The following is an 18,171-nucleotide window of genomic DNA, read 5'->3' as shown; positions in this document are numbered from 1 at the left end:
TTGATGGCAACAACAGGTCACTTCGTCCTATGACGGCCAACTTCTATGCACATAATTATGAAAAAACTTATTTTCCAGCTTCAAAGAAAACACCAGCTGCAGCGTGTTGATTCCGTAGTTTCGTTATATCTTCAACATATTTGTAATACACATAGGTTCGAACTGACATTAACAACCTAGAAATGGCGTTTCCGAATAACGGCTACACGAGCATGATACTCTATTTGGTACAGAACAGCTCCTGCGGCTGACACTTTGTTGCAATAATTCGATTGTTGTCCTTGTAACAACTGCTGCCCACTAACGGAAGAACTGTTTCACGATATTATCATATAAAACTATATGCTTAGAAAACTATATGCTGAGAAAATAAGCTAGAGCTAAGGCAATAATAAGCTTGCGGAGTTTATACTGTACTGTAGTAGCATGCGGGGTGACTCAAAAAACGTTTACAAACTGACATGGCATATCGGGTGTACAACAAGGATCAGTAATCACAGAGGAACCAGGGGTCGCAAAGGCCATCTGGAGCTACTAGATGGCGTTGCTGTTATTTATTCAATTGCTACAAATGGACGCTCGCTACAGGACCATCGAGACACTCCTGACATGGACACTACATTGAACAACGCACCCTCTCAAAGATATCTGGTGTATCTCTAGCACATCCTGCTGCCGCAACAATCCTGCCAGCTAGGTCCTCCGGTGATGTAACAGGTATTTCATACGCAGTGCTTTCAGATACCCCAACAATAAAAATACGATTGGGGACAGATCGGTTGTTCGTGGTGCCCATGCAACTGGCCCACTGTAACCAATCCAGCAGCCGGAAAAGGTTGCCTGTGGATGTGCTCTCACTTTAATGAAATTTCCACTCTACAGCAGAGTGTGCGCTGATATGAAACTTCCTGGCAGATTAAAACTTTGTGCCGGACCGAGACTCGAACTCGGGGCCTTTGCCTTTCGCGGGCAAGTGTTTGGTAGAGCACTTGCCCGCGAAAGGCAAAGGTCCCGAGTTCGAGTCTCAGTCCGGCACGAAGTTTTAATCTGCCAGGAAGTTTCATGCTCTCACTTGTCTGCTGAAATGCATGGGGTCTCCGTCATGCTGAGCTCGAATGCGGCGACGAATAGGCATGGGAACATCACTGGGCATGTCCAGCAAAACATATCGCAGTGATACGAGATAAGTGCGACCATCAAGTCAGTCCAGAAAATGTACAGCCCAATTAAACAGTCTCTGACTGTGCCAGCCGGCATGTGGCCGTAGCGCCCTATAGCGGTGTTTCCGGCCCCAGGGTCTCTACTTCGTTACTGAGCCTTGTATACCCCATGTATCAAGTCAGATTGTAAACTTTTTCTTCTTTTCACCCTGTATATCACCATTCCTGTGAACTACTAACTAATCGACATTTCTATAAAGTGTTTCCACTTTCAAAATCTATACTCGGGTAATACGTGGCAAAATTACACGTCAAAAACGGTGTAAAACAACGCAGTGCGTAATATTACGACACGAGTTAACATTGTAAATTTATTCATTGATAGAAGTTGGAAATGTTGTGAATGTTACAAGTGAATGTTATAAATCGATTAGAGGCTTAAAGGCGCAAGAAGGAAAGATGGCCGAAAGACGGAGGAAAGAGAAGAAGCTATAAGTGACAGGTTTGAGGCGTCATGTCACGGGCTGCGCGGCCCCTCCCGCTGGAGGTTCGAGTCTCTTCCCTCGGACATGGGTGTGTGTGTGTTGTTTTTAGCATAACTTAGTTTAAGCTAGTTTAAGACAAGGGACCGATGACCTCAGCAGTTTGATCCCTTAGGAATTCACACACATTTAAACTTTTTTTTTTTCACTTAGAAGCTTAAATTGTTTACACCGCCAAGGGACCGTAGACCTCAATATTTGACGTAAAATTCAACTGGATACATAGAAAGGGCTCTTAACCAGACGTACAGGCAGATGGACAATGTGAGGAGTGCTGGTGTAAACCGTGCTCTTCTTATGAAGAGCTCCGAGCGAAAAATTTTGCTGTGGTGTTGTTTTTTTTTATTCTGTATTGTTCACAGGCCTTAAAGTCTACGTTTATTAAATCAAATTGTGTTAGCAACAGCTGTCAAATTCTCAGTAACAAGGTACATTATACAAATGTACATTAGATATCACACAAATAAGACTAAATGAATGACACACATGTTTAACTAATTTTCAAAATAATGCGGAAATTTACCAGACTACAAAAACACTCTTACTCCATGGTCGAGTAAGACTGCACATCTGCTTACGATTTTCGCTAAGTGAGCACAACAGTTTAAATTTTACAGACTCCATTATTTAAAAGTCAAAAGTTAGACGAAATTTCATGATAAATGTTTTTAAAATTCGTAAAAATTCTTTCAGTACATCGCTAATTACACCTCAGGTGCGTAATGTTGCCCCCTATACTCCTCAGCGAGAACTGGGCTGAGGAACGGCATATGTTTTCGATTGATCGCAAATAAGGGAAAACTTTCAAGGAGGCTTTTTCAGTTCACTTCCATAAGGCTCATACATCTACATCTACAACCATACCCTGTAAGCTACTGTGAAATGAGTAGATCAATTCAGTACCTTCTGGTTTACCTTTTTATAAGAAAATTCGCTCACTCACTTTCTTATAAAAATTTACGAAGAACATACTGAATGGATATACTTCATCCATTATTTCAGCTGTGGCTCACTATATTCTTATAAAAATTCAATTTTTTCTGAAACTGTTAATGTAAGAAAAATTTTTTTTCTCAAAAAAGCGAATGTAAGAATAAAATTCGAATTTAAGAAAATAAGGGAAGCAAACCCTCTTATTATGTGCAGTTCTTATTTACCTAAAATTTTCGTAATTATTTCTTCTTTAGCTCTCAAGAGATTGATACAAACTGTTGATTTTTCATTTTTTTTTTTTTTTTTTTGAGCCAAGATTTTACTACAGTTTTAACACATATGAATGTACCTTTAATTTTCTGGTATCTTGTAACGCGTTCTTTACATATATTATGATACGAATTTTTTTGATACCATCTTTATGGAACTGTGAAATTTTTTATCTATTCAGTGACTACATTACTTTAGCTGAAAGTTGTTGCCCATTTAAAGATTATAAATTGCAGTAGGAAAAACGTAAATTTCCAAAAAGAATCACGGCGTGAACTCTAATTTGTATTTCACGTGAAATACTCAACGAATTCACAAACTAAGTTCCAAATTGTGAAATTCATTATTATCATTATTTTTAAGTTTCTTCATTCCTTTATATTTCAATTTAATATTCTGTTCTTGAAAATACTAAAGATCGCAATTACTAATTATTTTTAAAGATATATCAGGTAAAATAATTTTAAGTTCATTTTTGAGTTCCAAATATAATTTTTCTCCATATCTGGTATGTAAATATTCACAACCAGTAAAACTATATAAAGCATTTACTTGTAACTTACTAATCTTTTTAACCAAATTAATATTGTTGAACTTCTTCAGTAGAGCTTCCTTTTACATAGAAAATTTTTTATTAGAATTTTAAATGTTGTTTATGAAGAAGATAACAATAATGAGAAATGTTCATATGTTAATGTTTATATTTTATTTTCCAAAATATATCTTTTATCATCATGAGGCCTCTGTGCTTTCTTGTTTATCTTAGTGGGCAGGTTTCATGTTTTTCACTTCGTAGCATATTAATTGTTCTGTACTGCTCCTTATTGTTGAACAAATAATGTTCATAATCTTCTAAGGTTATTTCGTTTTTAACAGCACATTTGTTCACTCCTTTTGATTTTTCCTCCTCCTTGTTACCAACTTTATAACCATACATTTTTGCTATAAAATGACAGATATCTATATCTTGATAACACAACTCAATATTTTCTCCATTTTTTGGTTTCATAATTCTATAGTGAAAATCATACATAAGTTCTTTAGATAAATCAAGTATACTCATGCCCATGTAAATGGGTTTATTAAATTTGATTTTTGCCTTATTCATAAGGATAGCAACAGAATTTTCATTAAATATTGTTATCCCTTTAAAGCTTGACTTTGACACAAGTTTATCATACTTTTCTTTATCTGCCACTAATTTTATATCCACTCTTTCTCATATGTTTTCGATCGTTTTTTTCAAATACTGAATTATTCATCAATTTATAGAAATCTTTTGCAAAATCGTTCTTGGGTAGTCGTCTTTTCTGTTTTAAATCTATGTACTTTTTCAACCAGTCACAATGGTAAAATTTTTAAGATTATGTATTTTTGTAATCATCTTTCTTAGATGCAACTATTGTTTTAGATTTCTGTAATCAACAATATAATTGTTTTTATCAGCCAGAGTAGTCAATAATTTGCTTGATTAGTGTTAGGTACAAACTTATTCCCTGTTGCAAGTGCTAAATCTTTATGCAGATCATACCATTTTTTGGCTATTTGAGATCTACTTCAAACATATACATATGTGCAGATTTATCATAAATTTCACTTCTTTTTGTGCAATCAAAAGAATCTGAATCATCCCACTGAAATCCACCATATGGAAAATATTGACTCATAGCATAACCATACAGACTGTTTGCATCTAAATATGGTAAATAATTTTATATCTTTTTGACATCATAGTCTTTCATGTATTTATTATTTGCTTTTACATATCTTTTACAACACTGTGATGTACCACCTCTTATTCCTCTTTCAGCCATGAGAATCACATCATAATTATGTAATAACTCTAGTGGTAGTCTAGTGATTTTCAACATCACATTCCAAGATAACCCTGGTGCACTAATATACCAAGATGGGTCTAAATCATAAGGTATTATTTAAGTTTTCATAAAATTTTCAAACACATCAGCCAATAACAATACACCAGTTATAAGATACAGATCATGATATTCACCAAGGTTTTTGGTATTAAATTTTTCCTAAACTAAGTTCATCACTTATTTCACAGTCATTCAGTTTATTATACAATTCTTCTTTTTCTTGTAGCTCTGTCCGTCAAAACTACTTCCAAGAATCCATGTTGTCATATGGATAGACACCTTTTCTGATCACTGCACTGAATAAGAAAAAATTCCTAATATTTGTCATTTAATATTTTTTCAAATTTGATGAAAGTTTATCAAGTGAAGAAGCCATCAGCCATATCGCTACATTCTTCACCTAATACTCATTCTGAAACTTTGTAAGTAGGCCTCCTAAGCCCAATTGATATCTATCTCCAAGAGTTTACCAGTTCAGATTTAAGAGCATGTCTGTTGCGCTCTCATGTTTATCAGAGAAACTTGTGAACATTCCTTCCGCCCTTGTATACGTTAGATGTCCCCTGTCGGTCCTATTTGGTATGGGTCCTACATTATGTTCTATGATGGGACGCAGATTTGGCCGGCCGGTGGGGCCGAGCAGTTCTAGGCGCTACAGTCTGGAACCGCGCGACCGCTACGGTCGAAGGTTCGAATCCTGCCTCGGGCATGGATGTGTGTGATGTCCTTAGGTTAGTTAGGTTTAAGTAGTTCTAAGTTCTAGGGGACTGATGACCTCAGTAGTTAAGTCCCATATTGCGCAGAGCCATTTAAACCAATTTTTGGACGCACAACTTGGACAAAAATATGGAAACACGACGAGAAATGCAGACTTGAACATAAATGCACGTGGTAGTCAAGCCTGCAGGTTGCGCCGTTATATTTGACCACGAAGGGCATCTGTGCAATGTCCTCATACGTTTTGGGTGGTCAGAACCGTGTTCTGTGCGGTTGTGAGTGCATTAAGTCGGCGCTAAGTGAAATCGAGTGTGGGAAAATTGTTGGTGCTCGTGTGGTGGGTGCTCCCATAGCAAAGATTGCCGAGATGCTTCGTGTTTCTCGAGGCACCATATCGCAGATTTATAATGCATATAGAAAAAGCGGAAAAACATCGTTCACTAAGTCAGAAAGCCGACATAAGGGTGTGTTGTGCGCTCGTGACAGACGGTCATTGGAAAGAATTTTGACGACACATAAAAGGCCGACAACTGCAAATGTCACTGCAGAACCAAGTGTCGCACTCATGAACCACGTCAGCAGCGAAACAATATGAAGGGAGCTCCATAAGGAGGGAACTACAGTGTGAGTTGGCATTCAAAAACGATTTATCGGTGATGGAAATGGTCATAGCTGGAAAATGTGGAGTTAAAGCCATAAAATCTGGCGCATGGAGCAACAGAGGAAGATCATTTGGTCGGATGAGTCTTGTTGCACACTCTTTCCAAATTTTTTTGTGAATCCCTAAGAGACCAAACTACTGCGATCATTGGTCCCTAGACTTTACTTAAACTAACTTATACTAAGAACAACACAAACACACCCGTACCTGAGGGAGGACTCGAACCTCCGGCGGGAGGGGCCGCGCAGGCGCGGGGCCTTTCCAACTTCTGGCGAAGGCTAAAACATGTTGGTGATTATTTGAGCAGCCATATCGTAGTGTGTCATGAGCCGCGTGAACACTGTGCAAAGCTACGTTACTAGTAAGTTTCTGTGTCCATTTTGGCTCATTAGTTCCATGTTGCCCAATGGTAATGCTCTGTTCCAAGACGACAGGCCCCTGTTCACGCAGCTCACATCGTCCAGAACAGGTTTTTGAGCACGAGCATGAATTGTCGCATCTTCCCCTGGCCACCAGCCACCATCTCAAAATGACCGAGTCTTCGCGGTCTACTTTGGAGAGAAGGGAGCGTGATCGCTGTGCACCTCCATCATCGCCATAAAATTCCCTTGAGAACCACACAGGACCTGTATTTACGAATTCAGGGACGACTGGAAACTGATTTGAATGCCAACGACTTCCCTAAACCGTATTGAGCATCGTAATGTTTTTTTGGCGTTTCCATATCTGCGACCACCTCCTTCATTTGTAAGCTGTTTCCTTTGTAAACAGAATTTTCGCATTACTCTGCCATTGAACCGAAATTTATCATCTGCGTTACTTACGACTGAATATATGTGATCTTTCCATTTCATGTCCCTACTAAGTGTTATTTGTACAAATCGAATGATTCCATTTATGAGTCATGAACGTTGTAGTCACAGAATATTACAATTTTGCTTCTTGTAATTTGCACCATTTTACATTTCGAACGTTTAAAACGAGTTACAAAATTTGCAGCACCTTGAAATCTTTGCAAGATTTGGATAGTTATTTGTGCAGCTTTTTTCTGATAGTACTTCATCACAAATACCTGCATCGTCTGCGAAAAGTCTGAGGCTACTATTAATATCGTCCGTAAGGTCATTAATATAGGATATCAACAACAAGGGTCGCAACTGACGTACCTGGACACGGATGAAGGTACTTTTACTTCCTTAACTGCTGCGTCCACCCTACGATGAAATCCTCAGTCCAGTCACAAATTTTATTTGTTTACGCACGTAGTCGTATTTCTGCGTGCTCGTGAGCCATATAGAGATGCGTTTGAATTGATTTACGTAAAAATGAACTAATGTTTTAGTAGCATAACGTAACAAAAACATTGAGAAAGATAATACTACCTCTGGTATCAGGTTAAATATAACTACTTTCGGGGATCAGCACGACTGAATACAAGCCGAAGGGACCAGGATTCGATTTCCGGCCGGGTCGGAGATCTTCTCATCATTCCACAATCAGCAACACACATCTCGTCTAAATGGCCTCACATGCAAAGACTTGCATCCGGCAGCACGCCGCCACATGACAGATAGGATGTTCACTGATAGGTGTCAAGATACTTTTGATCAGATAGTGTACCTGATGCTAAAACGATGTATCAACTAATACTGTAACCAAATTATTATTCTTATATTAGAAAATTTATCTATGTTATTATTAGTATTATTTTACCCTAGGCAACTATTGTACGTTAAAAGTGGGAGTGACAGAAAATTATACAGGGTGAGCCAAAAAGGAGTTTACAACGTTGGAATGATATAGAAATTTGTTGAGGTAACTTTCAGAATAGGTAGATGTGTCATTTTGTAGAAAAAAACCTCAAGTTTCACATAAAAATGTCAAGTGTCATTTTGGTTCGATGTGACCACCATTTGTGATACGACAAACATCCCATCCGTAATCAAATTCTCCCCACACTCATTGCACAAGCTCGGCAACGTCAACGTAGATTCGATTTTTCAGGTCGGCTAAATTCTTTGGTAGGGGAGGAACACACACACATGGTTCAAATGGTTCTAAGCAGTATGGGACTTAACATCTGAGCTCATCAGTCCCCTAGACTTAGAACTACTTAATCCTAACTAACCTAAAGACATCACACACATCTATGTCCGAGGGGAAGATTCGAACCTGCGACGTAGCAGCAGCTCTGTTCCGGACTGAAGCGCCTAGAACCGCTCAGCCACAGCGGCTGGCCACACACACGGTCTTTATTGAAACACTGGAGAAAGAAATCCAGAGGTGTCAAGTTTGAAGAGTGACGCGGCCATGCGACTGGCCCTTCACAACCAATCCACCGACGAGGGAAGCGATTATCCAGGACACCTCGCACTTCCGTGAGGAAATGAGGTAGTGCACCGTCTTGCCAGTAGTAAAGCATCCCATATCGGTCATCTTCATCGATCTGTATCGGTGCCGAGGAAGAAGTCTGCCGACGCTAGCCGCTAGAGTGCTACACCGGGATTCCTCGCGTGTTCCAGATCGCTGTGGCGTGCAGGATGAGGTGGCGGTCGGCGAGGCTGCGCTGAGCCCGCATGTCGACGCTGCCGCGCGCGCATGCGCCCGGCGGCGGCGTCGGAGGCGGCAGGACCCGCGGTGCCGGCGGCGGCAGAAGCCGCGAGCGGCCCAGCAGCCTGTACGACAACCTGCCGGCGCCGCCCCCGCCGCCGCTGCCGGCCGCCGACGCCTCCTCCGACGGCGATTCGTCGAGCGCCGCGGCGCCGCTGCCGCCGCCCCCGCCGCCTCCGCCGCTGGCCTCGTCAACGCCCGCCGGCCGCGCGTCGCGCTCGCTGCTGGCGGCGGCGCCTGAGACGCCGTCGCTGCTGCCGGCGCTCAACACGACGGTGCCCGTCAACGTGGCGGCGCGGCCCGCCGACCTGGCCCAGCGGCATGCGCCCACCAGGTCCTCCTTGCGCCACTCGCGGCTCGTCTCCAAGGCCTACCAGCAAGGTAACCCTCCACTGCTGCAGCTGCTTTCGAGCAGATGCGCATACACTGATCAGCAGGAACATTATAACCACCTACTTAATAGCCGGTATGTCCATCTCTCGCACGAATAACAGCGGCGAGGCGTGGTGGCATGGAAGCAATGAGGCTTTGGTAGGTCCCTGGAGGGAGCTGGCACCACATCTGCACGCACAAGTCAGTTAATTCGTGTAAATTCCACGTAGGGGGGTGATGAACTCTGAAGGCAGATTCAGTCACATCCAAGATGTGGTCGATCAGGTTTAGATCTGGCGAGTTGGGGGCCAGCACATCAACTGGAACTTCCCGCTGTGTTCCTCAAACCATCAGCCACACTCCTGGTCTTGTGACATGGCGACGGCCGGAGTGGTAGAGTGGTTCTAGGCGCTACAGTCTGGAACCGCGCGACCGCTACAGTCGCAGGTTCGAATCCTGCCTCGGGCGTGGATGTGTGTGATGTCCTTAGGTTAGTTAGGTTTAAGTAGTTCTAAGTTCTAGGGGACTGATGACCTCAGAAGTTAAGTCCCATAGTGCTCAGAGCCATTTGAACCATTTTTTTTTTTTTTTGGTGACATGGCGCATTATTTTGTTGAATAGTGCCACTGCTGTAGGAAAACATGATCGTCATGATGGAGTGTATGTCGTCTGCAGCCAGTGTACAATACTCCTTGGCTGTCATGATGCCTTGCATGAGCTTCACTGGACCAATGGATGTCCCAGAGTATAATGGAGCCACTTCCAGATTGTCTCCATGCCGCACCACAAAAAAATAAAAAAAAATAAAATAAAATAAAATAAAAAAATAAAAAAAATGGCTCTGAGCACTATGGGACTTAACATCTGAGGTCATCAGTCCCCTAGACTTAGAACTACTTAAACCTAACTAACCTAAGGACATCACACATATCCATGCCCAAGGCAGGATTCGAACCTGCGACCGTAGCGGTCACACGGTTCCAGACTGAAGTGCCTAGAGACGTACCACAGGTGTCAAGGAGCTGCTCCCCTGGAAGACGACGGATTCGTACCCTCCCATCGGCATGACGAAGAAGGTGTCAGGATTCATCAGACCATGCAACGCTCTGCCACTGCGACAATGTCCAGTGCCAATGGCCACATACCCATTTCAGTCATAGTTGCCAGAGTCATGGAGTTAACATTGGCACATACATGGGTCATCAGCTGTGGGGGCCCATCGTAAGGACTGTTCAGTGCACTGATTGTTCAGACACTCTCGTACTCTGCCCAGAATTAAAGTCTGATGTTAGTTCCACCACAGTTTGCCGCATGTCTTCTTTTACCAGTCTGCCCAGCCTGTGATGTCCGACATCAGTAAAGAGGCGTGGCCGCCAGCCACACGACGTCTGAATGATGTTTCACCTTGGTTTCGCCACATGTTGAAGACACTCACCACAGCACTCTTCAAACACTTGACAAGCCGTGTAGTTTCTGAAATGCTCATGCTGAGCCTCCAGGCCACCAAAATTTAGGTAGATCATGCATCCTCCCGATTCTACACACGGACAGCACAAACATGTGGACAGCAGTCGTTCTTTGCCAGGTGACGTTGTTATTGCCTGGGCAGGTTTATATCGTTAGAGGACAGTGGTCATAATGTTCTGGCTGATCAGTGCACAGCAGTTTTATTCGAAACGTGACAAGAAGCCTCTGTGCAAACAGTAGTCAGTAGACCCAAAGGCACTGACTGATTGCCGTGTCTTCCTCAGCTGAGGGTGTCACTGGATACTGAGTGGAGGGGCATGGGTCAGCACACCACTCTCTCTCAGTCGTTGTCCTCTTTCGTGACTGAAGCCACTACTTTTAAGTCAAGTAGCTCCTCAATCGGTCTCACAAGAGCTGGGTACATCCCACTTGGGCAACAACGTTCAACAGACCTGAACAGTCACCCATCCAAGTGTTAGCCAACCTGACAGCACTTAACTTCAGTGATCTGATGGAAACAAGAAAGTATTAAATAGTTATGGCTCAATTTGTGATATCTTTTTCCAGAATATTTGAAAAAGTATTATACTCAACAACAGTCTCACAATTTACTTAGTACATCGCAGTTTGGATTCCAGAAGGGTTATTCACCACCAGCCGCAATTTAAGCATTCTCTCACTAAAAATTAAAAACCTTAAATAATAAATTATCGCCAGTTGATATTTTCTGTAACCATTCCAAGGCATTTGGTTGCATAGATCATGTTACTCTCTTACAAAAAGCCAAGTTTTATGATATTAATGCCTTACAAACACTAGTTTCATGTCGTGAAAACAAGTCTTGGTTACGGAATTGATTTTATTGCTTTATTTATTCCTGACGAGCGTTTCGCCTCATAGAGTAAATGCAGAATAACGTGCCCAGTTGATGCGCAGTTGGCAGGACAAGTGTGACGATAGCGGTAGTTGTGGGGATTGCAGACAGGTGCTGTAGGGGAAATACCGAGCGCTGGAGGGGAAGCGCTGTTTTAAACTGAAGCCTACGTTCACATTTTTTGTGGAGCCCCTCCATGACCACACTTGGATAGTGACCTTTCCAAAAAGATCTGTCATTTCTGATTTAGTTAGTACATAAAAATAATTCTGCTGAAAGTGCAACAAATGCAGCGATTTATTTTCACCTGTTTTGTTAATCTTTTATAACTTTCAGAGAAGCGTCATGAATGGCGAATTTTGAATAAAACCCACGCATCTCTCTTGTTGCCCTGTTGAAATCTGCTTCTTTTGCCAAAACACAGTGTCACCTCACTAATGTGTTGTGCAGACACAGCTGCGAGAGAATTCTGAAACAGTGGTTTATTAACATCTTCAACTTTTGTAGTCCTGTCTTCCTCAGTTGCGTGTAATATGACGGTATATTGATAATTTTTACTTATGGACCGTCTGACAGCAACTGAATAAAACACAATTTTAGTGCCATACGCGTTTCGCCTTTATTTTCTGCAAGGCATCATCAGTGGCAGGTTGCGTGGACAATTTCTTACATATTACGCTCCTGTTGCATTTTTGGTGTTGTTCTTCTTCTTCTTATGAACTCCAATTTGCGGTTTTTTCACATTCCATAGCACTATGCATTAAAGCAAACGTTCAGTGCATAGTGCTATGGAATGTGAAAAAACCGCAAATTGGCGTTCATAAGAAGAGCTGCTAACAGATGGCGCTGTACGCTGTACAGCTCATCATATCAACATACATAAGTGAAATAATCGTATGAAAACAATCTTTGCAAACAATCACATCATAATGCTTTGAAAATGTTCACCATTGGCACTACAGAGGTGGCGCAAACGAAGAATGAAATTCGCCATCACATTTCGTACTGTCTCAACCGAAATGGATTCACATGCCACAGAGATCGCCGATTCAAGCTCGTCCAGCGTGGCGGGATGCTTCGGGTAGACGATGTCTTTCACTGAGCTCCACAAAAAAAAGTCACAGGGAGTCAAATCTGGCGAATATGGAGGCCAATCCATGCCTGCACCAGTAAATTTGGGATATTCCAAAGCAATGACTCGATTCCCGAAGTATTCCTCAAGAAAGCGAAACACTTGTTCGGTCCGATGTGGTCAGGCTCCATCTTGCATAAACCATTCACCACCTGGTCGCTCCTCTAACGCTTGCTGTGTGGCGACAAATTGTTCCAAATTTGCAACGTAACGTGCACCAGTGACCGTTTCTCGAATGAAAAAAGGGCCAATAATGCCTCTGCTGCAGACTGCAGGGGTTTCGCTTCATACCAATATGGCTTTTCGGAACCCCAAAATCGCCAGTTCTGCTTATTCACGTAACCATTCAGGTTGAAGTGTGCTTCATCTGTAAACCAGATGCAGCCAACATCAAATCCTTCACTATCAATCATTGTGACCATCTGATTAGCAAAGGCAACCCTTTGTTCCACAGCTCGTACGGGTATGGCCTGGTGCGTTTGAATTTTGAATGGAAACATGTGTAGGCTCTTTCTCAGTATTTTCTGCGTGCTGGAACGCTTCAAACCAGTCTCAGATGCAATTCTACGGACGGATGACATTGGATTTCGCTGAATAATTCCACAAACTGTGGCGATATTTTCAGGCGTAACTGCGGTTTGCTTGCGGCCAACATGCCCCACTAGATCGTCAGTTACGCTGCCTGTTCGTTGAAATTTTGCGAAGAGCGTACGAATGGTTTTCGCATCGGCTCCTTTTGGTACATTACTGTAAATCGTGGGCCGGCCGCGGTGGTCTAGCGGTTGAGGCGCTCAGTCCGGAACCGCGCGACTGCTACGGTCGCAGGTTCGAATCCTGCCTCGGGCATGGATGTGTGTGATGTCCTTAGGTTAGTTAGGTTTAAGTAGTTCTACGTTCTAGGGGACTGATGACCACAGATGTTAAGTCCCATAGTGCTCAGAGCCATTTGAACCATTTGTAAATCGTGCTTGAAAAATTCGCCTCGTTGCCGTAGAACTCTCTTCTACCCTGTGGTACTCTAGCACCAGAAAAACGCGTTGTTCAATGGAGTACATGGTTTTAATGTCTTCCTTCGGTACGCTAACCTCCTTTCACGTTTCAATAGTGGAACTGATCGCTCTGGGCTTCGGATCACTATTTATGCTAGGCATTACGTATGGCGATTACAGCGCCATCTGTTAGCAGCTTTTGTAACTATTATTTCAAACTGCTGTATAAACTTTTTACAGCTTTCACAATAAACATACCGTTTACTGCATTCCTCTATCGATCTTTGTTTTCGAGATATTTAATTTTGAAATCAGGGAGTCCGTTTCTGGAAACCCTGTATCTGCCAATGACAATAGCAGTTGATCATGTGTGTGACTAGCTGAAATGCAATGACCATGAAGTCCGCTACCGATTGTGCTCTAATAATATAAAAGATTTTTAATATAACGAATTGTGGTTTTACAGTATGTCTTCAACTGAAAAAAACCATCTATAGGAGCAGCTTACTACTGGGAAATTAAAAACTAACACCTCTAAAGTCGTTACACAAGAACACCTCCGGCGAGTGGCTCTATTATCTGCTTCAATAACAATGGAAAGAGCATTTCGGCCAAAAGTATGGGAAACATACAAGTACTTCCGGAGGACTTGAATGTCTACACCACACTTAGGGAACATCCACACACGCGACACAAAGTAGGTGTTTAGTTTCAAGAACACTTTTAGTTTCAATGGAACTTTCGGTGTCAATAAGACTACATACATGATGTAAGCAGTTTTGTAGCTCAATGAAAGCGGGTTTTTTGTTTAAGAACATTTTTATTGCCAAGAACACTTAATTTCAGGACTTAATTATTAGAAGAAGGCTTTTAGTTTTAAAAAGAGTTTTTATTTTCTGGAGGATTTCTAGTTTCTGAAGAAAATTTGAGTTTAGGAGAATATTCTTAATTTTGGAGAGGAGTATGGGTTACTCAGTCCTCCCGGTTGGACGTGCGGTTTAACGCACGGCTTCCCGGGCGGGAAGGAGCGCCTGGTGCGCGGCACGAATCCGCCCGGCGGATTTGTGTCGAGGTCCGGTGAACCGGCCAGTCTGTGGTTGGTTTTTAGCCGGTTTTCCATCTGCCTCGGCTAATACGGGCTGGTTCCCCTTATTCCGCCTCAAAATGGCTCTGAGCACTATGGGACTTAACATCTATGGTCATCAGTCCCCTAGAACTTAGAACTACTTAAACCTAACTAACCTAAGGACAGCACACAACACCCAGTCATCACGAGGCAGAGAAAATCCCTTACCCCGCCGGGAATCGGACCCGGGAACCCGGGCGTGGTATTCCGCCTCAGTTACACTATGTCGGCGATTGCTGCGCAAACAAGTTCTCCACGTACGCGTAACCACCATCATTACTCTACCACGCAAACATAGGGGTTACACTCGTCTGGTTTGGGACGTTCCCTGTGGGGTCCACCGGGGGCCTAATCGCACAGTAACCCTGGGTTCGGTGTGGGGCGGCAGAGGGGTGAAGTGGACTGCCGTAGTCGTCGCGGGGTTCTGGACCACTGGGGGCTGCGGCGGGGACGGAGCCTCTGCATCATTTCTAGGTCCCCGGTTCACATGTAATACAATGGGTTATTGAGAGGTTTATTAGTTTTCGAAAGGATTTTTAGTTTTTCAGACTACTTTTAGTTTTTGAAATTATTCTTTGCATTTAAAAACAATTTTAGTTTTCAGGAAAGCTTTCAGTTTTCGCGAAGGTTTTCAGTTGCTAGGAAGATTTTAGATTTCAAGAATTGTTTTAGTTTACAAACAGGATTTTTTGTTAGCTAGGAGCAGAATTTTGTGTTGTTGCAAGTTCTTACAGAGCAGCAAGAAGTTGTTTTATTCTGACAGAAATTTTTCAAAAATGGCTCTGAGCACTATGGGACTTAACTTCTGAGGTCATCAGTCCCCTAGAACTTAGAACTTCTTAAACCCAACTAACCTAAGGACATCACACACACCCATGTCCGAGGCAGGATTCGAACCTGCGACCGCAGCAGTCGCGCGGTTCCAGACTGTAGCGCCTATAACCGCTCGGCCACTCCGGCCGGCAGAAATTTTTCAGCCTGCGAGAAATGTTTTTTTTTTTTTTAGCTTGCCAACTATACTGTACGATTTTTTCTTCCCATATTTGAGAACAGAGAGAAGTGTGGAGGAGGGCGGGGTAAAAATTATAGAGGGCTACAAAAGCTTGAATATAGCAAGCAGTTTCAAGTGTAAGTAGAGTACCGCAGTTCATAGATTAACGTGGAGAGCAGTATCAATCCAGTCCTCCACTAACAACAACAACATTCGCATGGAGTTTAGGTAGAAAGCAGTAATGGTAACTATGTAAAACGCTTGGTCGTAGGTGATGTTGGAACGTAGTGCTTCACAGGACAGCGCTGAACTAATTTAAAAAAATGTATTTTAATAGAAATGGAAGTGGTCTGTTGTTCTGATCATCGCACTGGACTGGCAAGTATTGTTGATGTACGAGGGCTGTCCAGAAAGTAAGATACGATTGATCGCGAAATGAAAATCACAGTGAAAATCAGAAATGTTTCATTTGTAACAGTTAGCTACACCTTTCAGCTACTTCTCTACGTAGTCGCCGTTCTGACTCAGACATTCGTCGTAGCGTTGTACCAACTTTCCAATACCCTCATCATAGAAGGCAGCCGCCAGTGCTTTCCGCCAGTTCTCTACGCTGGCCTAAAGCTCGTTGTCTGTGCCAAAATGTTGTCTTCATAGCCAGCGGTTCGTTTGAGCAGAGATGAAACTCAGTGGGAGACAATTACGGGCTGTATTGTGGGTAACCAAACATTTCCAATTGAAACGATGCAGGAACATCTTCATTGCCCCTGCAGAATGAGGCAGAGAATTATCTTGAAGAAGAAACTGCACGACAGTTATGTAATGTTGGTTGCATAGCTTCAGGGGAAAATTCTCACCAGGCCCTCGTACTTGGCGGGAGACACTATTTTCTATAACATCTTTACGCGCTCACTAAGAGCTCAGGAATGAAAAGAGCGACATAATTCTACCTAGAGTCATACTAGAGACATTGCCCAACACATCTTTGCAAAGCTTTATCGGATTTTCATAGTCGTTTCCATTTCGCGACCGATCGTAACTTACTTTCTGGACAGCCCTCGTATTAGGACGACATTGCCGAAAACAATTCGCACAATCATGGACTGAGAAATTTCTATTCTAGCAAATGGAATACAACTCGTCATTCTTAACAGAGAGAAATCTTGTGACGTAAAAGTAAATTGGGGCATATACCAAGGGAGTGTTATTGGACAACTACCATTCATGTTCGTAGTGTTTTTCCGTAAGTTTAACAAACACAACACATACACCTATAGAGGCATTAGTCAATAATAATATGTTATCGCTCACTATTTACAAGTCTGTCAACGCTTGGGTTACTTTTCGATTCCGCGACCGTAGAAATCATGTGGTTTTGAGGCGAGGAACTCGTCGAGACATGTTCGGAGAGCATTTTCGTCCGGAAAGGAAGTTCCTTGAACGTTGTTCGATAGAGAGCGGAAATGGTGAAAATCTGAGAGCGCAAAATTAGGTGAATAAGGTGGGTGCGGAATGATTTCTTAACCCAACTCCTTTATAGTGTTTTTTTGACAGTATAGCAGAATGTGAACGGCCGTTATCGTGAGTAGCACCACTTCTCGCAGTCTTCCTGGTCGTTGTTCTCGGATTGGGTCTACAAGACGTCTCAGTTGTTGGCAGCAAACTTCAGCACTGATATTTACACCTCGGGAAAGCAATTCGCAGTTCACCTCACCAGATGCTTAACGTTTCTGCATTCGCATAGGTCTCTGTACGGGGAGTTGCTGCCTTGTTTTCGCTCAAGCAGCAGGACGAGCATGACGAGCAAGCAGAAATGCACATATGACCACCCGTAATTATTATTATTATTTTTATTATTATCATTATTATTATTTGACTTAGAGTATGCGATAACCATACATCCGATTTTTGTACCTTGCCCATTGCATGCAAATGTCGCTTGACGGTAGAATGATGGCAGTTCATCAAATTTTCCAGTTCTCGAATATACTGACTTGGATCATAGTGAATTAATTCGTTTAAATATTCTTCATCGAAACCCGAAAGCCTTCCTGAACGGGAAGAGTCACTAATACAAAAACGATCCTCCTTAAAACGAGAAAACCGCTTTCTTGCCTTGCTCTGTTCAGTGCCATTATCTCCATGCCCGCCACAAATGTTTCTGCCTTTTGGCTACATCCGCAACTGTCACTTCTCTATTGAACTCAAACACCAGAATACGTCGGAAACGTTCCTATTTCTTCAGTTGGCACTCCATTTTCTAGCGGTCACAGCTCCACTCACTATCTCCAAATGACAGTATGGCAACAGTTAAATGCAACTAGCAGCAATGAACTACAAATAAAAAATGACAATCGGTAAATAAACCCATGGCAATCAGAATACCAACATGCAAAACAAAAATGCTACGAACCTATGCACCAACCTAATGCAAATGACCTGGCGGATTAAGC

The 18,171-nt window shown here is 42.5% G+C and overlaps 1 protein-coding gene across 1 annotated transcript in view; it reads left to right on the top strand.

Annotated features, from left to right (window-relative positions):
* LOC124795896 overlaps nucleotides 1-18,171 on the top strand; it is a 164,038-nt gene that overhangs the window by 41,459 nt on the left and 104,408 nt on the right. Inside the window, exon 2 of the mRNA XM_047259976.1 lies at nucleotides 9,013-9,151. Coding sequence (XP_047115932.1) covers nucleotides 9,013-9,151 — 139 coding nt within the window. The remainder of the gene's footprint in view (nucleotides 1-9,012; nucleotides 9,152-18,171) is intronic.

Source organism: Schistocerca piceifrons, chromosome 4 (genome assembly GCF_021461385.2).
Source record: "Schistocerca piceifrons isolate TAMUIC-IGC-003096 chromosome 4, iqSchPice1.1, whole genome shotgun sequence".
NCBI classification, from domain to species: Eukaryota; Metazoa; Arthropoda; class Insecta; order Orthoptera; family Acrididae; genus Schistocerca; species Schistocerca piceifrons.
Note: the sequence above shows the minus strand (reverse complement) of the source record. Positions and strands in the feature narration are given on the sequence as shown.